Here is a 26,275-nt window from a genome sequence, read left to right on the forward strand (position 1 = left end):
GAACTGGGCAGAAACACAGCAAATACCACATTCAAAGTTATAAGATTTGACAATGCTGGATACACCCTTCTCTTAGTGCTCTCAGGCAGCTGTGACTCTGTATGCAAATGCCTGATAAAGGAAAATCTGTCCCGAGTACAGCTGCAAGGTGGTTCTTTAATTGTTTCTCGTCAGCAGCACAAAGCACGTCCTCTATCAACACACCACACAGGCACGACTTTCATGGAAAGCTAATTAAATAACTCAGGCAATGTAACAGGAGCATCAACTTCTGGTTAATTTACTTTTCAGACTGCTAAACACGCTTGCTTTTTTTGTGAAGCTGTATTTGGGTCACTTCGTAACAAATAATAAAGGGGATCTTGGAAAGAGCCTGTAGTGGGAAGGCGTGAAGTGCTCCGCACCAGAGCAGGTTGTTCTTGGGACTGCTCAAAAGATGACGGCTGCAGAATTTCAAGCCAACGGGGCGCACTGTTATCTCAGCAAAGGTTAAAGCACTGAAATAAAGAAGCCTTACTGAAGTAATGCTTATGTTCTCTGCAAAAACACGCTCAGGTTTTAGCAGATGTGATGATGTTGAGCCTTCCCGGTTGCCAACACCCCGCGGCTCTCCAACGTCTTTGATTATTTTATTATTCCATACTGCCTGCACGTTGTAGGAGTCGGTGTTATTTCTCCTAACAGTCCCTGGTTTCCAGTTGGCAATCCCTCTCTGACATGCTGTTTTAAACAAGGGGTGAGGAGCAGCCGTGAAGCTGAAGGCCCGCTGTAACTGTCCAGCAGCACTCCAGGGCACTGCCTGCACACGTAGCGTTGCACTTCGCTGTCCCTTTGCGGGCTGCTGCTGTGACATGCCCAAGGTGTTAGAGGCTGTGCTGTAAGGAAGCGGAGCTCCAGAGACTGCAGATCCAGGAGGCCTCTAATTGAAGCCAGTGTCTTTATGCAAGGCAGTCTGAGAAAAACTTGCGTTACTCAACCCTTCCCACTCCTTGTTGTTCCCGGCAATGAGAAAAACTGACGCAACGCGTAAGGTAGCCTTCCAAAAGGCAAATGTATTTAATAGTGCATGTACAAAGTGACTGTATGTTAATGCTGTACACGGCAGGAATGTCTGTAAAGAAACCCTGAGCACAAAGGAGGATGTAATTTTCATTTTACACTTATTGCAACATTATTTCTGGTATTTGTTTGCTATATTGACTAATAAAGGAATATGTTCAAAACAGATGTTAAAATAAAGCCGGACATTCTTTCCATTTGCAGCTTATTAAAAAACCTAGGAGAAAAGAGTTCTGCCCCATCAGCTTCAGAAATAGATGTTTAACATGGTGGGGAACAAGCTGAGCCTGAGTTACCCGAGACAGCCAATTCCTTGAGCAGAAAGAGTGTCTTCTGTCATCAAAAAGAGCCATCTGGAAGAAGGCTGGCTCCCCGCCAAAAGCAACTCTTTAACAACAAAGCTTCTTGTGCACTTTAAGTGATAATGTTCATAGCGGCACAACCTGGAGCGTCGGTAAAGGCCCTATTGGGGGAGCAACGTACTCCTCCTCTCTCAGCAGCCGCAGAAGGATGTTCTTCTTATTCTTTGGCCAGTTGTAAATGTGAGTGTTCTGCAGCCAGGTAGGCACGTGTTCCTGAAAAAAAAAAAAAAAACACAAGAAAAAAAAAAGAGTGAAATCCCATAAATCCTCCTGAATCTGTACCAGAACCTTGCAGATTTCATTAGACTCTGCCAAGCAAGATTTCATTTTGTCTGTTCTAGACACTTCCCGTAACAACAAGAAATTTTAATTTGGCTTCAAAATCGTATTTGGGTTCCTAAATAAATGAACTTCGAATGATCTCACAGCTTGCCTGTCTCTCTTTCTGTTCTGCCATCATGTTGGCTAATTTCACCACGTTTCAAAGGGATTCTGAGTTCAGTGATAGGCATCTAAAGGCTTGGGAAGATAAACACTGAGGAGACAAGGGAGACATTTAAGTCCCTACCAGGGGAAGGCTGCAACCCATGATGTTTCCCCCTTAGTAGCTGCTGAAGGACCCACACAACGTGTTCAAATACAGAGGTTTACCAAACGAGCCCTCTATCTGTCTTTGATAAGAAACTCCATTTTTTGGAGGAAGGAAATGCGGCAGACCTGCTCTGTCTGGACTTCAGCAAAGCATTTGATGTAAGCCCACATGGGAAATCATTAGTTAAGCCTGAAAAGATGGAAATTAGTGTGAGAAATGGATAGTAGGTGAGAAACTGACAAGTGGGGATATGAGGACAGAGGCACACTATGCCCAGAGACGGGCTCTGTGCCTTTCTTCCAGAGCTGGTCCTGTGGCCAATTGCATTTAATACCCCTCCTGAATGAAGTTACCTGCATGCTAACGAGCCCTGGCAGTGATTTTAACATGAGGGAGGTGCGCGGGATGGATCAGAGGAATAGGAATAGGGCAGAGTGCAGACAGCAGGGCCGTGTGTTTAGGGCAGAGCCTGGTTTGAGCTGTCCTGCCCTCCGTGGCACGAACCCTGCTCACGACCTCCCTGCTGCTGCCCCCGCTCTGCCTGTAACCCCCAGCCAGGGAGAGGCAGCAAACATCCCGGGGTAATCACAGCTAAATGCTCCATCATCGGTTGACCAAATCAGGAAGGTAAGATTTTAGTTGATTGGCTTGATGCAAGCCTTGAGCCAGCAGGACCCAGATTTCCTTTATTAGTGTATGATGGGAAGCTGGAAAGGCCAGTTCCACCTTAACTCGGTGTCATGTTTTTTCCCCTCATTATTCAATTTCCCGATGAACGTTCTTTGGATCGCACCGATCTGTTCCCCTTGGAGGTCAGCTAACTTTCACATACCAGCAGTGCCTCATGATGTACTTCAGATGAGAGCAACTCATCTAGTATCCACGTCCCCAAGTGACGCCTCCCAAACCTTGCTTCTGTGCTCTTTTCCAGTGTCAGGTACAGCAGGACTTACACACACAGAGAAAAGTCCGGTGTAAAAAGGACAAAATTGAAGTATTTTGCCTGCCAAAATCATCTCACTGTATATATACATGGCATATTTCAGCCCTGGAATACGTGCAAGTTTTATAAGCTCTGGTACCTAACCTCCTCTACACTCGTTCGATGAAGGTAAATGATGTACCAAAGAAATGCATGAACGAAGAGAGAGAACCTTAAGATCACTTGAAAATGCTGATCTGCATAATTTGGGTGAGAAAGGCAGCCCTGGAATAACTGGAGGGTGATGTGGACTGCGGAGTGATTGGCAGGAAGGCTGCCTGGAGCCTGATGCTTTGATAAGAGCAGCTGAATAAACCAGCCCTGGAAATTCCTCGTTCAGTGTCCGAGAGCCGCTGCTATATGCTGTATGTCTTCTGATCCATAAAGTTCAGCCAAATTTAACGTGAGTTTATTGTTCTCGTGTTTGCCTTGAGGCCCAGAGAAGGCTGTAGTGCCTGCTGTGCCAATTGTCTCTGCAGCCCCTCACATCACGCATGCCACATGGCTGCGGACTGTAGGGTCTGCTCGCATAGCAGCCACTCGAGGAGCCCCCGAAATTAGGAGCAGTCCTGCCCTTTGCCCTCACACCGAGCTGCAAAGACCAGCCAAAAACCCCGAACAGTTTGCTGCTTTGGTCCGCCCAATTCCCACCGGGGCTATCTCCAAGCTTTTCACACTTAATGCAAGTAACAGACCGCAATCATTCAGGAAGGAAGCCGAGTGACATGAAATACCAGAGGTAATGCTCAGTCCAAAGAATCCCACATATTTTACAAACCCAGGAACATGTTTTCAAAATTACGAGCTTACACTAAGCCAGGGCCTAAATAAAGAACTTCATCACACTAAAATCCACAAGTGCTGTGGGATTTCACAGCCCTACAGTCAGTGATAACATTGTTGAAATGTTGACTTAGGATCCAAACTCTGGGCACCCAAATAAATATAAAGAATCTGGCCACCCTCCTCCAAAATGCAGCTGTACCTAGGGGTAACAGCAGAGCCACGCACCATTTAGCAAGGAAAACTGAACACAAACATGATATATCCATTATAAGTTTGGGGCAGAATGCCTTTTCTCCACTGTAACTGAAGCCATTTATCATTTCTGATCTTTTAAAAATCCAAGAGATTCTCTCAGCACGAGGAAGAAGGGTAAAGGAATCTGTTGCCTTACGTGTTTCTTATTCTCCAATGAATCTTCAATAAGGAGGGCAGATGAAATTGCAAGTCCTAAAAAACCTTACAGTTTGCCTTTGATGGGCCCATCAAAGTTCAAGCAATGGTCTAGCACTTTAATATTTATTATCCTCTTTATTTTTATATTCTCAACCCGCCCTCTTCCAGATCCTCACTTCAAATCGGTCATAAATCTCCCCCATCTCACTCATCGGTACTACATCTGGACAAAATTATAAAAGGGTTAATACAAAAAGTATGCTTGCTGGATAGATCATCTCTCTGCATTTAAATTCTTTCAATGCTCAAGACAATCTGAGTTTTAGTTATACATTCATCCTCAGAAACACATTTATGTATTTAGGTTTATATTGTGGGTGAAATGCTTTTATTTGTATGTACATAAAACTGCGAATTTTTCATGTAAAATACAGCGTGGAATATTACTAGTGGGATATTAAGAATCAAAAAATGAAGGTTTTGGCTTTTTAAGACTTCTTCTGGTGCACTGTGATCAAAATAATACATCTAATGATCTGAGAAATATATACATATTTCATGTCATAATATATACATGTTTGTGTGTTACCTTTTTGGCATTTGGAAAAAGCACGGGGATGAATCTGAAGTTCATGCTTCCTTGCTGTATAAACTCGATCTGCATCTAGAACAGAACAAATTGCCAGGTTTATTGTGAGGAAGGTTATGTTCATTTTGCTTTGCATGCATCCGAATCCTATGCATAAAAACATGGGTTGCTTACTTAAACTGCTCTTCTGTTAAGTGATTTGATCTATTGCTGCTGGACTCTGGGTATCGTTTTGTTTGGCCACTTACTCTGATTCTTCTTTACTACAGAAAGGATACAGGAAAGATCCGTCAACATTTCTTAAGCATTTGGTTCTGTGGCATGAAATCATTGTGGCTTTAGCTGCAGTTGCAAGCCCCATGAAATCCCTCTAGAACCAATGAAGCTTGACTCAAGGCCCCTGTTCAGACTCCAAGGGGGTGAAAGTTTGCAGCCGGAGACGAGCTGTGTCCAAGCTAGGTCCCAGCCTGTCCCCTATGCCCCAGTTCCACGTCTGAGCTGGGGCTCAGCCTGTCCCCCGTGTCCCCAGGACACTGGCTGAATGAGCCACAGGCTCCCAGGGGATGAGAGGTGAGCAAAATGCTGCTGGGAGCTCACCCCTTGGTGCCAGCTCCTCACAAGTTTTCAGGATTAAATGGGACAATCAGACCAGTTATAGGGTGAGAAAGGGTGAATTTCATGGCCCTGTGAGCTCTGCTGGGCCAAACATCCATCCTGTGGCAGACCGCAGAGATGGGTCTCTGTGCCCCACGCTGCTCCCCTGCCACCCAGTGCCACCAGGGTCCCCCTTTGCAGCTCTGGCCTTTGCTTTGCAATTTCATGTTTTAGCCAGGAAGGTCAGGCAGCATTAGATAAGATTGTGCTCGGGGCTGTATGATGGAGCAACGTGGGCTTGCGAAGGTGCAGGAGGAAATATACAGAATATGGAAGAATAAGATGAGCACGTTTAATAGGATTTTTCTTTCTTGAACCTCTTAGCAGATGTTAATGAGCATACGGAGCTGATGAGAGGGAGGATTAATGAATTCCAAAGGGGGGTGTTTAACTATGGGGATTAGTGAAAACAAAGCAAAGAACCTGCCATTTGGAGACAGATTTGTCTTTTGAGGAGAAGAGACAGTCTTTGTAAAACAGTAAATGCATGTCCTTGCTTACCATCCTGTGGATGTATTTAGTATGTAAGCCGTGTTCATCCCTGTCCAGCTGGGATTCAGCCCCTTCCACATCCTGTTTGTATTTTGGACTGATTGCTATGATTATCATCACCGTCTTCTGTTAGGGAGAAAAGCACTTTTATGAAATTGGGAAATGCAGCGTGTTTGGTAGAGGCAGATCGGAAATCTGCCAGTTTGTGTTTTAAGTGATCTTTATGTTCTTGGCAAACAAGAGAGGATCTCATTCATTCTGGCAGGAAACACAGGAGAACTCGAACACTCGTCCTCTTTATTTCTCTAGATCGCATAATATAGAAAATCGAAATGTCAAGAGATATATTAGCAGCTTCCAGTTTACAGTTGGAATCCCTGTAATAAAAAGCTACTTTTTTATCAGCGCAGAGTGCATATGTACGTACACAGAAAAGTTATCCTCAAATTCAGACCCAAATGTTTTCCAACAGCTTATGGAAAAGTGCATCTTTTCAGCCATCTATGGCTCTTTATACACAAAGCCACTAAAGGCAGTTGTCTGGGGAAACTACACCTAGGGCTTTTGGCAGCAGAAACAGGAACTTTTTGTGCTGATCCTTAGCATGGGGCATGCAGAGGGGTGACTGTGCAGAGAGCGGGGCTGTGGTGGACAGCCCGTGAAGGTTTAGGGGTACCTGGTGGCTCTGTGCCACCTTGCTGTGCGCTGAAAGCAGCGCTCCTCACCCTTCTGGGACAGCCCAGGTGTCACCGTGACCTGTTTAATCCCAGGCCCCCACTGATTCTCAGGGGCCATCCTTCATCTCTGGGAAATCTCTCTGCTCTTAGTGGTGGGCCAGTGAAGAGGTTCGCAGATGAAAGCCTCCTCCTTTTGTTTATCTAGGGCCTGTCTTTTATCCCCGCCACATCAGGCCGTGTAAGGCTTCCAAGTATGTGGCTGAGAGTCAGCCTGGCACCTAATTAACTCTTTCCTTCTGTGCAATATCAAGGGAATTTGCCCCACCACAGGGTCAAATACGGTAAAGAACCATTATCCCTTGCACTGACTTAACATACTCCAGAATTACTTTTGCTTCTGCCTGATGTGCATGTAAGCATTTACAGATGTTGAGGGTTTGCAGAGACATGCCTGATTGCACACATCCCCCTGCTTGTGTCCAAGCAGTCCTTTCTTGCTCACATGTGTAAAGGTTTAGAAGTCAGAAACTGCCTCCACAGGCACTAGAGGAAAACAGACGTCTCCAGGGGGGCAGCCAGAGAAGGATCCTTATGTGGAAGGGGGGAATTGCTCTCTGCACATATCAGGCTTTCCTACTGACTGTGCAGGAGTCCCTAGGGGGTTCTGCCCGTTTGTATTTTAAGTGTTAATGATGTTCTTGGCAAAAGCAAATTCACCGTGGCTTCTAGTTTCCATACCTCAATTATACACGGTGAGTCCAAGCCTAATTTGGCCTGATGAAAACCCCAAAATGCATGACTGCACTGCCACAGCAGAGCCCCAGGCTGGCTCTGCTTGCAGTAGCACCAGGCCTGTGTGGTAATGCACTGGAGCTAAGGTGTCCTGCTGGATCACCTTTAGGAAACCTGTGTAGTGCTGGGTTGGGGAAGTTGAGCTTCTTTTCTCGGGTTTGGGGAGAGCCCACCACTTTGTCACCCTGTTCCCAAGCCATGGAGATCTGCCTGGAGTGAGCCAGAGGCCTGGTGGCTCCCCAGCAAGGAAAGAACCAAGGGACACCAAATGTAGAACCAAAAGGAATCAAATGTAGGACGGTTTATCCAGAAAAACCTTTCCATGTTTTAGGTAACACAGAAGCTGTGGGTGAGATGGCCACTACTGTGCAGCCCGGGATGAAGCACAGACAAAATTATATCCGTGCACGGGCAAAGCACATAAAAAATCTTAAAAATGAGACAGAGAAACAACTTGTTCAATGGCAGCTGCAGGCTGAATCTGACAGCCAGCACTAGAATTTGTCAGGAATGCCAGGATTAGCACTTCATTTCCTAAAGAGTTTTGAGGCCATAAGAAGAGGAAGCAAGTGAGATTTGCCCGTGCTTTCTATCACAGGCCTCTGCTATGCCAGTAGGGCAGGAAAGGGATCTTGCATTTTGATGCTGCTCCTGTGACTATCAGAATAATTCAGCCATTTTCCTCAGGTCACTGCTGCTGTGCACAAGGTTAAATTGCCTTCACATACATCACCTAGGTAGCGTTCCATCCACTTTATGATGTCAATACCTCGCACCGTGTCCTCGAATATATCAATCTGGAAGAGAACCAAAGCTGGTGGTGAGCAGCCTTGCGCCTTTCTGGCTGCAAGGATATATTTTGAGTGTCAGGTTTTAGCTTTCCATCACATTCAGTTTGCAGAGCGTGCGCTGGGCAGTCAGGCAGGGCACCGACACTGGCTGCAGCAATCCAGACTTGGGACCGAGCAGAGACGGAGGACTTGCCAGTGCTGAACGCAGCCATCACCACCCACTCCCTGCATACTCAGTGAGCCCAGGAACTGGCACTCAGGGACTGTGACCAATGGAGTAATTATTAACTTCTCCAAGCTTTTGATAGAAGAATTGTGCTCCACTCTCAAGCCTTTCTTTCTTTCTTTTCTTTTATTTTTTTTTTCTTTTTAAAAGTAGAGAGCACATTTGTTTCCCTGTTTGGGGGCTATTTTGCTGTATTTTTTTTCTGTAGCAGGCACCAAGGATTGTCTGTCCAGCAAAGGTGCTATTAATGAGCCTTCTACTCTGAACCTCCATGACGCCCTGAGCTTTCTTATGAATTGGTCATAGCACAGAGCTGCTGGGGAGAAATATAATTTCAGCCTCTGGAAAAAGTCTTTGATTCATGAAAATAAATAAGCATGGACAAAACCCCCACTGAGTCTCATTCAATTTAACGACAGCCACTTGCTTAAATGCTTTCCTGAACTGAAGCCAGAGCGAAGGTTGAGGGGTCAGGTAGCATATGGGCTTGAAATAAGGAAATATGAATCAAGATTTTGACGAATGCTGAATCCTACAGCCTCTATGGACGGGTCCCTTAGAGGGGGTAGTTATGACGAAGAAAACTCACCAGAAGTTAAATGAAAATCTGGATGGTTTATGGGATTAGACAGTAGGACACAGGCCTTTTCAAGCCAGTGATTTTTGAATTCCTTTCAAAGGTCTAACAAAGCAAATGAAACCATGAGATGGACTGTTTCATTAAGCTGTGTGAAATACACTGATTTTAGATCAGTTTTTAGCAGAAAGGTATTCACATTTGAAGAACCAACGATGTAATTCCTTCTCAGAAAAGAAGCTGGGATGGGATGAATGTGAAAATTGACCTTTTTTAATATTGGTATTACAGACCAAATACGAGACAATGTTAATGGAATAGCTCACAGAAACTCATATTATTGCCTGTCTGGTATCTGGTGTCACTAAATGGAATTTTCCAGGGTCATTATTAAAACACAATTCAAGGTATAAAATTCAGTTAAAATAGGGACAAATGAAATGGCTAATCATTTAAGCTACAACTTTTAAAACTGAGGCCATTTCATTCCATTTGTAGCCTCCTTACTCTACAAAATATGGTGATAAACAGCAAAGCATTTAAATGCACCGTGTATACCCTCTGCTTTTTTTTTTTTCCTTTCTTTTTTTTTTCAAAATGTGTCTCTTTTCTTCCCTCATTGAAAGTAATTTTCTCCGGAAGGAGTACTTACAGCAGTTTGAAATCCATTTACAAGCAGGAAGTTCACAAATTTCATGACCTCCACCGCTGTGTCCACGGAATAGGTTATAAAGACCTTGCCTAAAAGAGTCCATATGAACATGCAAAGCATTAAAATACACAGTGCAAGGGCCTCCATTTCTGCTGTGCTGCGGGTTCTGCCCACATATGTGCCTCTAAGTTGTTTACCAAATGAATTTACAAACCAAGCTTCTTTTTTTTTCCCCATCTCTTTGGCATATGTGAGGTTGGGCCCTCACCCAGAGCTCATACCACCTAGCCCCAGCTGCAGCCAGCCTCCCCAAAACCTCACTGACCCAGCTGAGAGCTGGAGGAGCCATACAGGTGCTGCACAGCCTCCCCTTACAGCAGCAATAAGCTCCTGTGCAGGGCAGGATGGAAAGCTGAGGACAGTCACAACTAGGTTCTTCAGGCCAGAAAGTTGTCATGTGGGGCTTTGAAAGGTCATGTGAAAAAATGAAGACTAAAGGAAAAACTGAAACCTCAGGAGAGATACGGAGGGACCTTAACAATGGCATCTCTCACTGGCTGGCCAGCGTGGCATTAAGAAGAAAGCCAGCTTTTCTGAGACTTGACTTTCCCAGAAGAGCTGAAGAGTGAAAGTGTTTCAGGGGATGGTGGCAAGGAAAGAAGCTCAGCAGGTGCTCGTGACGCCCTCGGCCCTCACCGTGGGCTTCTGACCCGAAGTCATCTCCACTCACCAGGTCAGGGAGAAACTGAGGTCAAGACTTGACATTTTTGTCTGGTTTGGGACAGGCAGAAACACTTTGTCCCTAAGGCTTTGTTTGTTATTAGTCTTTTACTGTAAGCCTGAGTGCCTCCTGCCTCAAAGGGACATCCTGTTTAGCAAGAAGTCATGAAAACAATCTAAACGGTATTTATTTTCAGTAAACAAAATAACAAGCAATTAATGACAATTATGTTTTCGGGATTCAAGGGAATAATTCCATTCCACCAAACACGAATGCTCACACCCTACAGATGTGATGACATCCAGTGTTTTCCTTTCTTCTTGCCTTTGTGTCTTAATGCTGCTACCCCCACTCTGTCCCCCGAGCTTTCCCACCTAAGGCTGTGAAGCTGCTCTGTGAAATCTCGCACAGAACAAATTTGCTAACCACTTACGCAACTCCTCCGGCAAATTGCTGGTTCTCAGAGTTCCCTTGGCTGCGGGGTTACTCAGAGGTCTTGGGACAGCAGCTGGAGATGGAAAATTGTCAGAAGGACAACAGCACGCTTCATCCGGGCCACATGCCTTGGGGGGTAGCTGACCATGAGGTAGCTGGTTGTAGATCTGGTTTCTACAAAGAAAAGCAAGAGAGGATTTAAAAAATACTTCTTTTCAGGTAAAATTCAGGTTTTTCTTTTTAATAACAAACTGAGAACTTTGTCTGTGTATTACCTAAGAGAAGTTCTTGTAGAAATGCTTGACTTGGCATTTCTACTTACTTATTACAGCATCTTTTGATCTGAGTCCTCTTGATACCTTGGTGACAGTCTACCACAAGACATAGTTTATTGCAGAAGCAACACTAGCCACAGGAAGTAAACGTACCTCGTAGCTGAAAGCTGCTCAGTTTGCAATTAACAAAAGAGCAAAGAGCATTTCCGAGCAAGAAATAATGCTGTGCCATGGATGTTGTTGCACACATACCAGAGCAGAATGGCACTTGTGCAACCTCTTCCCATTATCTTCGTGACAGCTCCAATTTTCATGGCACGACAGCTTTCAGGATGTCCTGTGCTGCTAGGTGGGGAGCAGGAAAACGGGGGTACAGAGCACTCCAGTTCCAGCTGTGGTACAGCTCGGAGTATCTCCAGTTTGGGGCAAAACTCAAAGTTTTTCTAAAGGGAAAAAGTTCAATTTAACCAGCCACAGCAGATCCAACAAGGATTTGTCATGTTAGGAATCTCTGCTCTGGACCTGCAGCAATCTTGCCTAATATCTGCTCTACTGTAACAGAGAGAAAGGGGTGCCTACAGTAAGCTTAGCAGTTCTTGTCCTACTCTGCTTTGGGTTCACAGTTGAAGTCACTAGGAAAGAAAATCTACACAGATTTTTCACATGAGGTGTAATTTGAATCTGCTGGGCTGAATCTGTTGGATGAGCGTTAGGTTTCTCTGAGGGCTTTTCCCCACAGAGCAGTGATATTTAGTCAATCAAGCCCACTCTCTTTTTTTCTTTGCCTTCCTTAAATGAACGATGACAGTCTGGGCACAGCATGTTTTCTGTTGTCACATTAAGATTTGGTTTATTCATTTTGGTACAGATGTTTTCTGTTACGAAATACTCTATAGGCAAATATTACCAACATATATCTGCCGTTCCTGGAATCAGCACGCAGACACCAGCAACGTAGCCACAAGACAGAGAGCGGGCATTGTGGATTTCTTTTAGCAGAAGGAAGCACCAAGAAAAGCAACATACACCTCATCAAAGGCCACAAAAACGACCCTGTAGTTAATTTACAGACCTTCCTGAAACTTCACCTTGTCTAACAAATATGTCAAAAATTAGCAGTCTTTTTAAATTTTACTAATGCAGAGGATACCTGCTGTTCCTCAGTGTTTCTACATTTTCAGATGAACCCTTTAGTGCAATTACCTCTGCTGCTGCTACTGACTTATCATAACGTCACGTTGTCCATCCTGCTTTATCCTGCTTAGTTTTCTGCCATGACCGTGTCACGCAAGTGGACATTTTCAAACAGGGATGCCTGTAAGTTTAGCACCTTTAATCTCCTTTGTCACTTAAATAAAAGCAGCCTGCTTTTCAGATGTGATACCTACAGCTTCAATTTTACTTCAGGCAGCTGGGTCTGGAGACAGCCTTGTATAGATGATATTTCCCGTTTGTTAATGATGCACTTATAATGGGAGGGAGATAGGAGGCACGGTAAATTAATATTTGAAAAACAGTCCAAAAGCCCCAGATGAAAAGTGCTAGACACGATGTGCTTTATTACTACATGAGAAATCATAGAAAATGCTGCAAAATGCAAGGTAGAGATATATCAGTGACAGACAAGATTTTCTCCATTTTTCTCTGCACTACGGAAGAGATAAGAAGGAAATTGCTGAAAGCCAATGATTGAGGCAGCCCGGGCTGGTGCACCATAGAGCTGGAGGCTGCAGCGAGTCGCCAAATTGACCTTTGCACTCGAACAGGAGAGCTCTAAAGTTTCACCCGAAATATTTTCAGCCCCTCTTTAACTCATCAGCCCCATCTCTAACTTTCAAGTGTTTTTCTTCCTTAATGCATGAGTTTCAGGGTGTGCTGTAAAAACATATCGGGTAACCGGCTTTGAAACTCCTTAGGGTAAGGTCAGGTCCCTGCTGCGTGTAAAACAGCAAATAAAGAAAACTGCCCAGCACTTACATCTACCCCTGCAGCACGCTAACACTACAAGGCTTCAGAATTACTGGTTAAAAGCCCACAGAATGAGATTAGGGGAGCTTCAACCCCCTGGAGGCATACTTACGGGAACCGAGGAGGACCAGGGGAGGAGCACAGCCTCTGGGGTGGTCGGTCTCCAGCGCCCTGGGGAGCACGGAGGTTTGAGCAGTTTGGGATGAGCTGCTGGGCCGGGCGGATGACCCTCACGCACGGTCCAGGGACAGGAGGAAGCGGCTGCGACGTGTGTGCAAAATGCTGGTAAGGAGCTCTGCCATCTGGGAAGGTGAGAAAACAAAAGGCAGCAGCTATCATTTCAGCCAACACTTTTTTTTTGTATCAGTTTGTGTTTGTTCCTTTCCAGGCACGTCCTCCTTCATTTCTAGGGAAACCGAGCAGTTTGGAAGCCCTTGCAGGTAACCGAGTCTGAAAGAAGTGAGATTAAGGAACATTTTATGGTCTGGTTTCCCGTTTCCCTTTCACACATGACATGGTTCAGATCCCTGCTGTGGGCTGCACTACTGGGACAACTGACAGTTAAATACTCGGGGCTGCTTTGTCCCTGCACTTCACATGCCTCAGTGTTTTTTATTTTTTTAATTTCTTTTTGGCAATAACTCGAGCAAATGAATCATCCCAACATTCTCATGAAAGCAGATGCAAAATCCTGGAACAAATCAGTTTGCAACACTAAGGCTAAACAGACTGTGATTATTGTAAATGAAAGGAGAAAAAATAATCTCTCGGTTTGTTATTTCACTCTGCACGAATTTTCTGCCTAGCTGACCTTTTAAGGTCTTGCTGCTGGTCCAGTTGCCATCCAGGAGGCTGCAGGGGAAACCCAAAGTAACAATTTTGCTCAAGCAATTCTGCAAAGTCTGACTGTTGCTGGCTGGGTACACGTAATGCTGTTTAATAACTAATGTACAGTGGAACTGTTGGCATAAATTGAAAGAGAAAGCAATGTAAGCTGTTTGTTTCCCAAATGGGGAAAACTATTTTTTTTTTTTCAGTCTTTCTGCTTGCAGTTTTCATTAGGCAGCAGCTCTGCACACTTTCAAGCTGCTGTGTGCAGATCAAAGTCCAGCCTGGCAGGGCTTATTAGCACTGCATGATTATGGTGTTATGAGCTGGCTCGGAAAGCTGCAGTGCTCAAACACTCTTTTTTACCTCTAGATTGTTTTTTTTAAAATCCTTTTAGCTATTTTGGTGTCATGCTTTCCTTTTCCTATCAGCCATGAGGACTAAGGTTTAAAAAAGAAAAAGAGGAAAAAAAAAAAAAGAAAACAAAGCTTTAAAGAAGTCATCCAACTCCAGGAGCCAGTACTTTAAAACCAAGCCCACAATTACAGAGGTTTCTGATGGAATCGTGAGTCGGCAACATCTTATTTCTTGCGATTGCATTGGGAGATATTCCCACCCCACTCTTAACTGTTTGTAACAGCACAGGGTGAAGGAGGCTGGCAGAACAAAAAAAAATGAGGGTAATTATGAGCTTCTCATAGATTCCTCATGACCAGCCTTGGGAAAGCTGTCCAGGCTCTGAGCGATTCAGTTGGTTTTACAGGTGAGGAGCCCAGCCTGGGTTTCACCAGCTTCCCTCGGCTCTCTCTGATGCTGCAGTATTTTAGAGGCCGCAACCACTGCTGCTCAAAGCACAGCCTGGTGACGCACGCGCGCCCTCACACACCAACAGCTCTCATCTACAAATATCTGAACTAGTGCTCCTCGGTTACCCAGCATGGCCGCGAGGATTTCTTTGACTTCAGAAGTAGCTCTGCTGTCGTGTCACAAATAGCAGGTGTTCAGGACCAGCTGAGAGCTTACGGGCACGATGCACGCTGTTGCTAGTGCCCGGGAGAGGCGAGTTGCGACACACGAACTGCACGGCTTTGTTGTGGGCTGCCACTGCCCAACAATTATCTGAAACACAAGGAGCTGTCAGGAGGTGATTTATGCCGTCCCAGGCATGTGAGAAACAGGCGCGCAGTTGCCAGTGTCTTGGTCCTGACCAAATCTGCTCCAGCCATCTGAGTTTATTTTATTCTTTTTGCCCTCTGGATATGGTTGAAACATCAGCGATTTTTCTAAAGAAAGCCTTTCAGAGCCCCTGCTTTGATACACAACAGCCTGGTTCAGTAACTGTCCTGTTTCTCACGATGCCCACATGTGGAGGAGGTAAATAGTGAGACGTGTTGTGCAACCAGCTCTTCATCTGCTTCGAGCTAAGCTGAAACCAGAAGGTACGTGCAGAAAAGCAGGGGATGTTTTGCAAATGTTCAGCTCCAGTCATTGATGGAAGTCCATCTGTAGCCCCTTCCCCATTACAAAGCCCCAGGACCAGAGGTGAAAACGGCAGCTCTGACACTCTGACTATTGCGAACCTTATTATAGCACATCACTGGAATGAGAAAACTCCAAACAAATGTGGTGTAAATGCTCTGCAGTCAACAGAAGGTTAAGAAAAAAGGGTTATCAGAACAGGCCTTCAGCCTTTTATTACCAAGCCAGCTCCAAACTGGTCGGGGTCTCCTGTGTCTAATGTAATATAAATTGTATTAAAACAATGATATTGCTGTTGAATGTTCAAAGCTCACTTCATAACAGATAAGAATCTCGCAGACTGGAAAGGAATACTAATTAATAGCAGGCTGTAAACTGCGCCGTAGCCTCCGAGAGCCAAAACACCCATATTGACTGGGTCACATCAGCGCTCAGCGATACGATCACCAGCAGCTGAGAGGGGTCCATTTCGAGTAATGAGCTTCCATTTCAGCTGACAACAGAAAAAAATGAGGTTGATGGATGTCACGCTCTTTTCATACAGAAATACAGCCCACGGATTAGTTTGGTCGTAACACTGGCAGATAGTGTTTAAAGAGATCAAGGGTAAGCACCCAGCCTGATTCTGGCAGGAAACTCTCAACCTCGGGGATCCAAGTGGGAGCAAGGAAACCTATGAAAACAACAGGAATTAAGTCGGTATAGGAGGCTGCTGACTGACTGATGCAAGGAGGAAGGAAATGACTAGAATATGAAATAACAGCAGGGAGAAGGCTGTGTATGCTCAGCATGACTGACAAAGGCTAGTTTCTAGGCAAAATCATTAGCCTTTATTTGATGAGCAACTGTGAGCTCTTTAACTTTCCCTCTGGCTCAGAGGCTCTGCATCAGAGAATCCGTCTGCACAACCCTAAAACCTGGAAACAGAAAGTAGGCTGCAAGTAATTGCTTACAAATATTAATAATTGCACGCTGCAAAGGAAGTACAGTAGGAAAATAGGCAGCTTTGGGAACGATGGCTGTGATGCCCCCCCGAAAACCTGCCTCGGGGTGAGCAGTGCTACTCACATGGGCTCTGCAGGTGCTGCTCTGCCGGGCAGCGGTGCCCGAAGCAGCCGTGGGCTGCCGGGGAGGCGTTGGGATGGGGCAAGTGCTGGCACACAGGGTACTGCTGGGGCTCGGGTCCGAAAAACTCCCTGGAGATCAGCGGTCCTGGGAGGTCCTGGGGGTTCAGCACGGAGACGAGCGGCAAGGGGGGCTCCAGCTGCCTGATGCCCATCACGTCTCGCGACTGGGAGTTGTACCCCGTGTCCACAGTCGCCAGCTCGGCTGCGGGTCTGCTTCCCGAGGGCTGCTGTGACCGTGAACTCCCTTTGTTGCTCTCCTCCGGCGAGTGCTCGGGAGCGTCCGACAAGCTCTGCTCCAACTTACTGGAATTGTGCCCAGTGTCAGCTGAAAGCTGTGGTCTTGGCTGCACGCCTGACTTGTCCATAGCTAAAAGGTGCATCTTGGGGTGAAATACTCCAGCTATTGATTCACCGGAGGAACAGGAGTGCCCATCTCCATCAGGATCGGTGTATTTTGACCACAGCCTGCTGTCTGGCTCTGCGGGCAGCTGGTGATGTGCTGGTGCTCTGCAGGGGCACGATGGGTCAGCCACAGGAGCAGCACATTGTCTCTGGGGCTCCTCATCCTCCACATCCTCTCCAGAAGGCTGTGAAGCCTCTTCCAAGACACCTTCAGGAAATGGGGACCACGGCATGGATTCGTCGACTTCCACTGGTATGCTTCGACTCACAAAAGTGCCTGAAAAAGTGGAAGAAGAAACACTGTAGATTGACAGCCAGACCACTGAATATGATGCTGATGGTGATGATGAGCTGGAGTACTGAAGAGCAATGTGCATTCTTTATATCCACATGTTTACATGCTTTAAAAAAGACAGGCAGAAAACAGCAAGAAAGGTCTGGCTGAATTTTGGCAAAGCAAGACAGCAGAGGATTAGCTGGTTAACCCTCTAGTTAGTGGCTAGTGCAGAGTTATAACTTGGACTAACCTGACACGGAGGCCATTTCCCGGTTCTGTGGTCACACCAGAAATGAGAGTCGACTGCAAGGCCAGAATCTTACAGCAAACTGGAAAACAAGAGAGAGGACTCTTGTGAACATGGTGCAGTTTCACGCAGGCAATAATCCCAAAATAACTCCATCTCAGAGCCTGGAAAAGAAATACTGGTTAGAGTTCTGGAAATTGCATTTCGCAAAACAGACACTTTTATGGGATTTACGGAACTCACTGTTCCTGCTGAGACTGGGGAAAAAAGAAGCGCACAAACTGTCTCTCACAGGTAATTTCTGCACCTGACAGAAAGGCAGGCTGTATAAATCTGGGGATTTGTATGCTCGGGCATATCCTAGGGAATACAATCATTTGCAGTATTTTACTCCAGACCTTGTAATAATGCCTTCATACTGATTCCTTGGATCTAAACTTCACTGCACACCTAGCTGAGTGATTTCAGTTCCAAAGCTAGCTTCCAGGTGTTGCTGCTTGTTTTATCAAACCAGTCCACCCATTCTGTTATTGCATGCTTGTTATTTGAAATTATTGAGAGTTATAAGACAATTTAGAGACTTTGTTTACTGTTTGGATTATTTTCTCCCTTTCTTCGGAATTGGCTTGTGCTCCAGACACCAGAATCATCCCTTCCTTTTGGGGGTGCCGTCAGTAAATTTGGTCCAACCAAATGATCCTTGATGACAGATGCCTCTGCTCCAGAATGAGAGCAGCAGTGATGGGTGACTGACATGCTCTCGCTGTACCACCCTTTGGGATGAGAAGCACAATCCTTGCTGCAGGCTTCATAGAGCATCGGTTTTATGCTGGACCTAAATGTTGCTGGACTGTGGAGGGGCAGAATTTTGCCCAGCTTCAGTCACAGTAGCTTGAACAGAAAGTTCAAATGTGGAATGTATTCAGAGAACCACAGTATTAGAAAGAGTTGGACAGGCTTATGGAGAGGCACAAGGCAGTGTCCCCACCTTTATCCTGGCTCCCACAGCCTTCTGGAAAAGCAAAGAACGTGTCCTGTGCTACAGGACAAGAGAGAGGCTTCATGCTCATGCTGATCAGGTCGACTGGCATGTATTTCCCCCTGAAAATACCTCTGACATTGAAGACTCTTGGTGTAACATTTGCTGGGAAGTAGGATAAAAACTGTGCTCTGCAGCTGCTGGGCTGCAGTGTAAATATTCTTCCTCCGTGTAACACAAAACCCACCTATGCAGCAGGTTTTCCATATATTCAAAATACACATCCTATGTTGTAATAAGCACGTCCACGGGGAGACTTACAGTAGGATAATTACCGCGGAGTAATTACGCTGGCAAACTTTCCCATGCAGCCAAGCCCCGCGAGCGGCTATTAGCACGCTGCTGCTCCGACAGCTGCACCCCGGTGCACGAAAAGGCAGGGTCTTGTCCTAAACCAGCTCCTTCCCACACGAGCACCCAGGCTTCAAATCCTGGCAGCTGGCTGACCACCACCACACAGCCGTCCTTCCCCGTGCTCTTCAGTACTTTTCCTCCGCGCCACGTCCCTGTCGCCAGTCCCACTCACTGAGTCAGGGTTCCCCAATTTGTAACTCATGGGATGGGAAAGAGGAAACTTTGAGCTCTCGTTATCAGCCCAGGATGGTGGCAGAGGTGTGTGCTCCTTGGTGGCAGTGACGAGGCACTGTTAGCCTGGGAACTCTGCTCGGATCACAGATTAAATGGGTGCCTCCCTGGGGCGGCGACTCACGGGACAGCACAGCACATCACCATTAGAGATATCACCATTAGAGATAATTACCTCTACAACATTATCACCATTAGAGGTAATCCTTAGCCAACACACAAACATTGCTTTTCAGAAACTAGTTTACGAGGCCTGGCTCACTATGTTATTCCTTGGTGGTCTCAAACAGCCAAATCACCAGGCCACTTTGCCTTCAGATCCTCTATATTCAGCAGCCGCTGGTTTAGCACCACAATAAGAACACATTTCTACAGAGAAACCAAGAACTCAATCCAAACCTGAGTGAATTCAATGGGAATCTCTCTGTTGCCTTCAGCAGGGTTCAGACCAGCTGTCCGATAGGATTTAAAAGTTAATAAATTCCTTTGGAGGCTACAGCCTTCAAAGTTTTTTTGCCTTTTTTCAGTTGCATCATTCATGCTGGCTGGCTGTGAAATGGGTCACGCACAGACTATGTGAATCTAATACTCGGCAGAAACAATGCTTACTTCAGAGTAGTTTAAAAAACGTATTTCCTATTAGTTTGGCCCTCTAAAAGGACAAATGCCTCTTTATCTCTTCAATCAACTAAATATTTAAATGACTGCCTTATCTCCTTCCTGTGTTACATGAGCTAAACATTATGGAAACTACTGCAAATATCTGAGTAAAAACAGTTTGGCCAGACAGAAGAGAGACCTGATTCTGCCGCCTATGTGCTTCCCTGCAAAAACTTCCAGCTTTTTAAACATTATCCCGCCGCAGGACAGCTGAGCATCGAAAGCTGAGCCTTGATGCCCACGCACAGCTCCTGCTCCTGCGGGGCCGAGGGCTTTGGTGTTGAAACAGGCACACCATGAAGGAGGAGGAGAAGTGACTTCCTCCTCCTCCTCCTCTCTCAGCAGCTCTGCTTGGAAAGGGAAGCTGTTACAACAGCAGAGCTCTGTCTGTGGAGAGAGCCCCGAGGACAAGTTAACCCCACCACGTGCTTTGGGCAATGCCGGCGGCGGTGCTTGGGTTGGAATTCCCAGGAGAAATCCCCTCTCTGCCAGAAATGTTACAGCTGATTCAGAAACACCCCTCCTCTGACAGCAGCATGTCAGGACCTTGGTTCTGCTCCACTGACGACCCTCAGCTTCTAGAAAAAAAGGAAAAACAAAACCGAGCCCATTATCCCGGTATTTTATGTGGCCTCACAGTCTATGATTTCATTAGGTCTCCTTTGACTTTCCTATAGGATTTATCCTGCAAGTATAGTAAAGCCGTGGACAGAAAAATAACTTGCTTAGGTCCCCAGTGTTGAAGAATTAGGGTAAAGGAATGCTTCAGCATATTGAAACGTCCAGAGAAACCCGCAGCCTGATCCCTTTCTGGCACTAAGACCACCGGAGAACGTAGATCGTGCCCAATCTCATTTCCAAAGCCACTGCAGCCTCAAGGCAGATCGTGATATTGCCAGGAAGCTTCAAGAATTTAATATACCCCCTGCACCGGTGACTATGCAGGAGATTACTGATAACCAGCTGGAGCTTTTGCTCATATTCCTGCCTGTATTAAAGTGAAGGGGCCCTTCCTAAAGGGACAGAGTAGCCAGGCCTGGGCTGCTCTCAGAAATGAGAAGGGAACTCCTTAAACCATCCCTTCTCTTTCTTTTCCTTCCTCTCCTCGTACGCGCAGTTCTCTGGTGTGTGTTTGTTCAGCAAAAAAGCATTCCTGGGTGGGTGCTCAGCAACCTGACAGGCAGGGACCCAAGTTTTTAGGAAGAAACATCCCAGCTTTTGCAAGGCTTCCCAGACGCAGCGAATTTCTCTTCCTCCAGCCTGAGAGCCCCGAGGGAGAGCTGCCCCCCCTGCCGCTGTGTCCTCCTTGTGACCTGCATGCTGCTGGGGATGGCCACTTCTGGGAAGTGGCAGGGACAGCATAAACGGAGGGGAACAAACCCTTGCAGGTCTGTGGGGACAGGCCTGAGCATCCAAGTTTGAAGCAAGGGCCAAACTGCCCTAAGAAATGTCCAGCAGAGGCAAGGGGGTAGCCGGGAGAGGAAGAGTGTTGGGTTCGGGCCCATCTTTGCAGTTTTCTTGTGGCCAGTTGCGAAACCATCAGGCATTCCATCTACTTCCCTGGCTTGTCAGGATACACTGTCCCAAAACACATGCTTACCACCGATCTGCTTTTGATTAGGAAAGTCCTGTCAGTGAAGAAACAGAAGAGAAAACCTGCAACGCAAGTGTATCTGCGCTCCCCGTCACTTCCAGAGAGGGGGAAAACATCCTTACCCTTTGATCAAAGATACATTTGTGTACATTAGTAAAAAAGAAAATATTAGGAAGAGAAAGGAACCTCACTTTCCTTGTTGCACAGCTCACAAGTTTTTTATTCCCCAGTCATGACATTTCTGAAATAGCATGGATTTAGATTAAGGCAAAGCTGAGATCACAAGGGGTGGGGATTGATCGGAATTTCTTCATCTCCATATAATTCCTTGTACTTTGGCTGAATCATTTAAGCTCTCTGGAGCTGCAGATATTCATCTGCAGGATGGGAGTAATTGGATGCAGAGTTTGCAAGCTGCCGTTAGGATGCACACATCACTGAGATTGCAACAAATGCTGTTGTGACGGGGTCACAGAAGTGCAAGTGCTTCAGCACACTGTGTCAAGCGCAGCTTCCTCTACAGAAACGCTAGGCAAAACTTTCCTCCAAAAACCAGGGACAAATCCTTTCGGGAAGAGCAAGTGCAAATGTGGGAATTGTTTTGGGTCTATAACTTAAATAAACACAGACAAAGAAATCCAAGCTGAAGAGTTTCACTGCACCACGAAGAATTTGGGTTGCTGTCATCACAGATGCTTCCCGGCTCCCCTGGGTACCTTCCCCAGCGAAGACCAAGGCAGTGTGTCACGTTCTGAGCCCAGACTCTGAACTCTCTAGGGCAGGTAGTGTTTATTTTTACGACTTCTGGAAGGAGCAGAAAAACAATATGAAAACAACATTCCTCTTCCACGCTGACTGTACGGCTGCTCTTACATATTTCCTGCAGCCATGACATGGAAGTCTACATACGCCAGGAAAACGGGGGAACATGCTTCCACGCCTCCCTGCTTGGCAAACATCACATCCTCTTTTTCAGCACGAATGTCTTTCCACTTCTTTGAGTGTAGACTTCGATATGCATGTAAAAGGAGCACCAGACAGTAAGTATCAAGAAATTAGAAGTACAACACTTTAAAAAAGGATCCAGACAGATGTCTCACGTATAGGCAGAATTCCTTGCCAGTTTTCCACGTTTATGAAATATGAAAATGTCTGCAATGATCTCAGACGTCCGCATTCAGGCACCTTAAAAATGTGTTTGCTGTCTGGAGATTATTTTCTGCCCATTTCTGATGCTGATAAAACTTTCATAGGTACTGAATAACCCTCAAACTGGGATATCCCATGGCCCCAGTGTATCTGAAAATCCCGACACGTAACCATTCTTGACAGGCAGAATTTGGGGTAGCTGAGGGGGGTTGGATGAGGAGATCACCCTGAGAGGAGCAAATCTCCTTGGGAACCACAAAATCCTGATTTCCTATAGCTTTGTACCTTATGCTGGACCGAGTGGCTCCTAATAAGGGAAAATCTCTGGCACTTCGTAGGGCTGATGTACTCGCTCTCTCCGTGCCGCAGCGTGAAGGGCACCGGGTGTGTGGGTGGTGGGAGGGTGTGGGGAAGACTCTGAGACCTGACGTGTGTCCCTCAGCTGGTGTGATAAGAGCCCTTCTCACCCTGACTTGTTTGTTTTCGTGAAACGTGCAGAAATGTATATACCTCATGGACATGTACCCTCTGCCAAACTTCGAACGCCACTGCTGGTGGTGAGGGGCACTCATAGGCACAAACACCATAACTGCACATGCTTGTTTCTTTTCTTAGAAAGATTAAAAGGTGAGGGGGGAAAAAAAGTAAAATAAATAGTACAGTATGCTTCAGAACATTGCTGGCACTCAGCAAGAGCAAGCTGATCTCAGAGGCTGATGGTATCACAGGCTGCAGCACAATTAGCAGACACTTGCCAACAGCCAGCAGTGTCAGCGAGTGCTCACTGACCACTGCAGTGCTGTTTTAAACACATTTTTGTCCCCTTGACCCCAACCAAAGGACTTCTGGCCATTCCCCAGCGTGGGGACATGGCTGTTACTGACAGCGAGTGGCCCAGGCACGCAGGGGGCTGGGTGGGGGCACAGCTGGGATCTCTTCATGGAGCAATAGGTCTTTTTTACAAGGCACCAGGGCTGGCACCTGCCTCAGGCAGAGCAGGGGGATGCCTCAGAGCCAGCTCTGTGCCATGGGGTTTGGAGCACCCTCTGGTCTCTGTGGGGAATCACTGCTCATGCCTGAAGGTACACACGCAGCTCCGTGCTCCCTGTCACGCTGCCAGGGAGATGGCCATGCAAGTGGACGATTCCAGCATCCAGGCCAGGCCTTGAACCTGTAGGGAGCTTACAGGGGCTGGGAATTTCCAGTCCTTTGGTAACTGGCAGTGGAGGAGGATCAATAAGTCCAGATCTGCTGTTCTCTCTACCCAGCAAACGTTAGCCCCACAAAACCCACGTCCTGAAACAAACAGCTACGGGATGAAACCAGAGTGATTTTTATATGGCTGATTTTACTCTAATTAAAAAGAAATACGACTGGCTCGCTCCCACCGTTTCCATACCAACGCCATGGAAGACTGTGCGAACCAGGTCTAGAAACCTGTTTTCTTCGTGCTTTCCACTGACCTCTCCCCCACCAGGTCTGAGGACCTGTCCGACGCTGCCCCTGGCACTGGGGCCAGCAGTGCCCAGTGGGGACCAAGGCAGAGGCCCCCATGCCCGCACCCAGCCCCGTGGCAGCGCTGAACAAGCCGCCTTGGGCACGTACAGCCGTGCAGGGAGGGACTGGGCTCAGGCCTGGCTGACAGGCATTGCCAGGCAGCTATGTAAATACGCAGGACAACATTTCAACACCAGGCGTGTCCATTTCCAGTGTTTACCCCAAAACTCTCCTGATTATGAAAAAAAAAAAAAAAAACCTGCAGTGAAATGGCTGAAACATGTTGTAACCATCTGTGAAGCTCGGTCTATCATTAGATGAGAGAGAGAGGGGAAAAAAAGGGAGGGAAGAGAGAAATCTGAGGGAAAAAATACCCACGGAGAGCCAAAAGTGGGTCAACAGCTAATCACGAGCAGGGACCGAAAAGCACAGTATCTTTAACACTCCTTACCTTGTGGCTGAGGAGGCTCACTCAGCTGGCCAGGGAAGGGGAAGGGGTTGGAGTGTCTCCTACGCGCTCTTTCGCTCTGCGAGCACCCGGGTCTCCCTCCTCGGCCGTTTTTTTCCTCCTTTTACGACAGCCTCTCTTCCTCTCCCAGGTAAGCTGCAGAACTGGCTCTGTAGCAGGAAGTGGAAGAGGCATGCAAATCACAACTCAGAAGTGGAGAGCCTCCGTCTGCAGCCTCCTGTGGGGGAGAGAAGCAGCGGCGGAGGAGAGACGCTTTGAAGCTCAAAAACTCTCTCCAAATGCCTGCGTGCGTCTCTCTCCCTCTCTCGCAGGAGGCCAGGCTGCCTCTGCGTGAGCCCTACAGATAAATAACTGTAGGGGAAACCCAGTATGATTCCTAAACAATGTGGCTCACTGGAAAAGTCATGCTTTTTTTTTTTTTAAATCCCCGGTTACTTACTGTCAATCCCAAACACTAAACCAACTGTGATTCAGCCTACCGAAGAAAATCACATGACGACTGCAAGAACTATATAAAGAACAAAAAAACGATTTCTCATCTGATTTTTTTTTTTTTTTTAGGTTTGACTTGTAGACACTTCCAAGTTTTCCTCCGTGCCTCAAAGCAGCAGAAACTCTCTGTTCATACATGCTGAAGCCCTTATGCATTCGCACTGCTCCTGAAAGCTGAGTAAGACCAGTGCTCGCAGCATGGCGTGGTGGGCTCTTAAGAGCCACGCCGGCCATTTCGTGGCAGCGGTCCCTGCTGCTCCCGCTGGATGCAGCTGTGTGTCCCAGCCTACACCGCCTTCCTGACCTCCCCGTTTCACAGACCTCCCTGCCAAGAAGCTCTTCCTGATCTTTAGCCTACATTTTCTTAGATTAACCCTAGGAGGAGTCTGTCTTGGCTGCAACTCGTGCGCAGTGCTTCATCCTTCAGGCGTCCACGGGCTGCCACCACACGCCAGCTTAACGCTTGATCGGCCAGCCTGCACACGCACGGATGCCTCAATCACCCCCCCCGAGGTCTGTAGCTTGGGTGGTGCCTCTCTTTCTTGCTCCTGCGCCCTTCCCGTGGCATGGGGGGCAGAGGAGGGAACCATGTGCCCAGCAATCCCCCTCCAGACTTACACCATCCTGCCAGCCCAATTCATGGCCATGAGGTGAAGCCATGACCCAGATACTTATTTCCTCTTGCCAGAGAACTACTGCCAGATTTCCAGGGGAAGAATTAAAATGGCTGGGAGCAGCGGGTGCCTCCAAGCTGAGCACTAAACGCGATTATATCCGCGGCACTGCAGTGTTGTCCCATGGCCTGAGTGCCCCCACGGGCTTACCTTCTTCCCAGAGAAACCCACTGTCCATCAGGAGCTCAGCCCGGCCCTCCGACTGATAGTCCTGGCCCCTTCCTCCTCTTCTTCCCCGCCCTCCTCCGCCGAGGACACCAACCCTTCCTTTTGGGTCATCCTAAGTCACGCTACTGGGCTGAAGCCAAAATTGCTTTCGGTTAACACATGAGCATCATTAGTGGCGTTATAGCTGGGGCTGTTCAAGTCAGCTCGAAGTTGTCACTCAATTATACAGCTTCTCCTGTATGGCTCTGTTGCACTGTGATCACCCTGACTGCTGCCAAAAGTGCCATTTTCAGCAGGGTGGCTTTTGTTTCAGGACTGTGCCTTTTTTCAGAGCTCAGCCAGTGCTAAAGGGCTAGAAACGGCGAAGGCAGAGCCGCAGCAGGGCTGGTGCTGCTGCCTGCACCCCTTGTGCGGGGCTGGGCTGGGCTCTCTGTCGGGGCTGCATGGTGGCAGTGACACACTTGGGGCCCTCTGATGCCATGCTCCTGGCAGAGCCCTCCCTCATCATCCCACCTCTGCAGTGGGGCATGGGGAGGGGACACGCATTGGTCATCCCCACGGGGGC

At 47.0% G+C, this 26,275-nt stretch overlaps 1 protein-coding gene across 1 annotated transcript; it reads right to left on the bottom strand.

Moving 5' to 3' along the window:
- Nucleotides 1-1,027: 1,027 nt before the first annotated feature.
- Nucleotides 1,028-24,842, bottom strand: TRAF3IP2 (TRAF3 interacting protein 2). Its single transcript, XM_032184974.1, has 11 exons — nucleotides 24,816-24,842; nucleotides 24,359-24,525; nucleotides 17,387-17,465; nucleotides 16,399-17,136; nucleotides 13,136-13,325; nucleotides 10,779-10,954; nucleotides 9,625-9,713; nucleotides 8,107-8,175; nucleotides 5,919-6,035; nucleotides 4,764-4,838; nucleotides 1,028-1,634 (listed from the first exon to the last, which is right to left on the bottom strand). Exons 3-11 carry the CDS (start codon nucleotides 17,400-17,402, stop codon nucleotides 1,488-1,490), a joined length of 1,617 nt encoding a protein of 538 aa, XP_032040865.1. The 5' UTR covers nucleotides 17,403-17,465; nucleotides 24,359-24,525; nucleotides 24,816-24,842; the 3' UTR covers nucleotides 1,028-1,487.
- Nucleotides 24,843-26,275: the final 1,433 nt, after the last annotated feature.

The sequence above is a fragment of the Aythya fuligula genome, chromosome 3 (genome assembly GCF_009819795.1).
Source record: "Aythya fuligula isolate bAytFul2 chromosome 3, bAytFul2.pri, whole genome shotgun sequence".
Lineage (NCBI taxonomy): Eukaryota > Metazoa > Chordata > Aves > Anseriformes > Anatidae > Aythya > Aythya fuligula.

Bases quoted from the DNA above. Each gene is read 5' to 3' on its own strand.
- TRAF3IP2 (XM_032184974.1), bottom strand. The intron at 6,036-8,106 runs GTATGTGAAGGC...TCTCCCTAACAG, and splicing joins TGGAACGCTACCTAGGTGAT to AAGACGGTGATGATAATCAT. The intron at 4,839-5,918 runs GTAAGCAAGGAC...GTTCTGTTCTAG, and splicing joins CTAAATACATCCACAGGATG to ATGCAGATCGAGTTTATACA.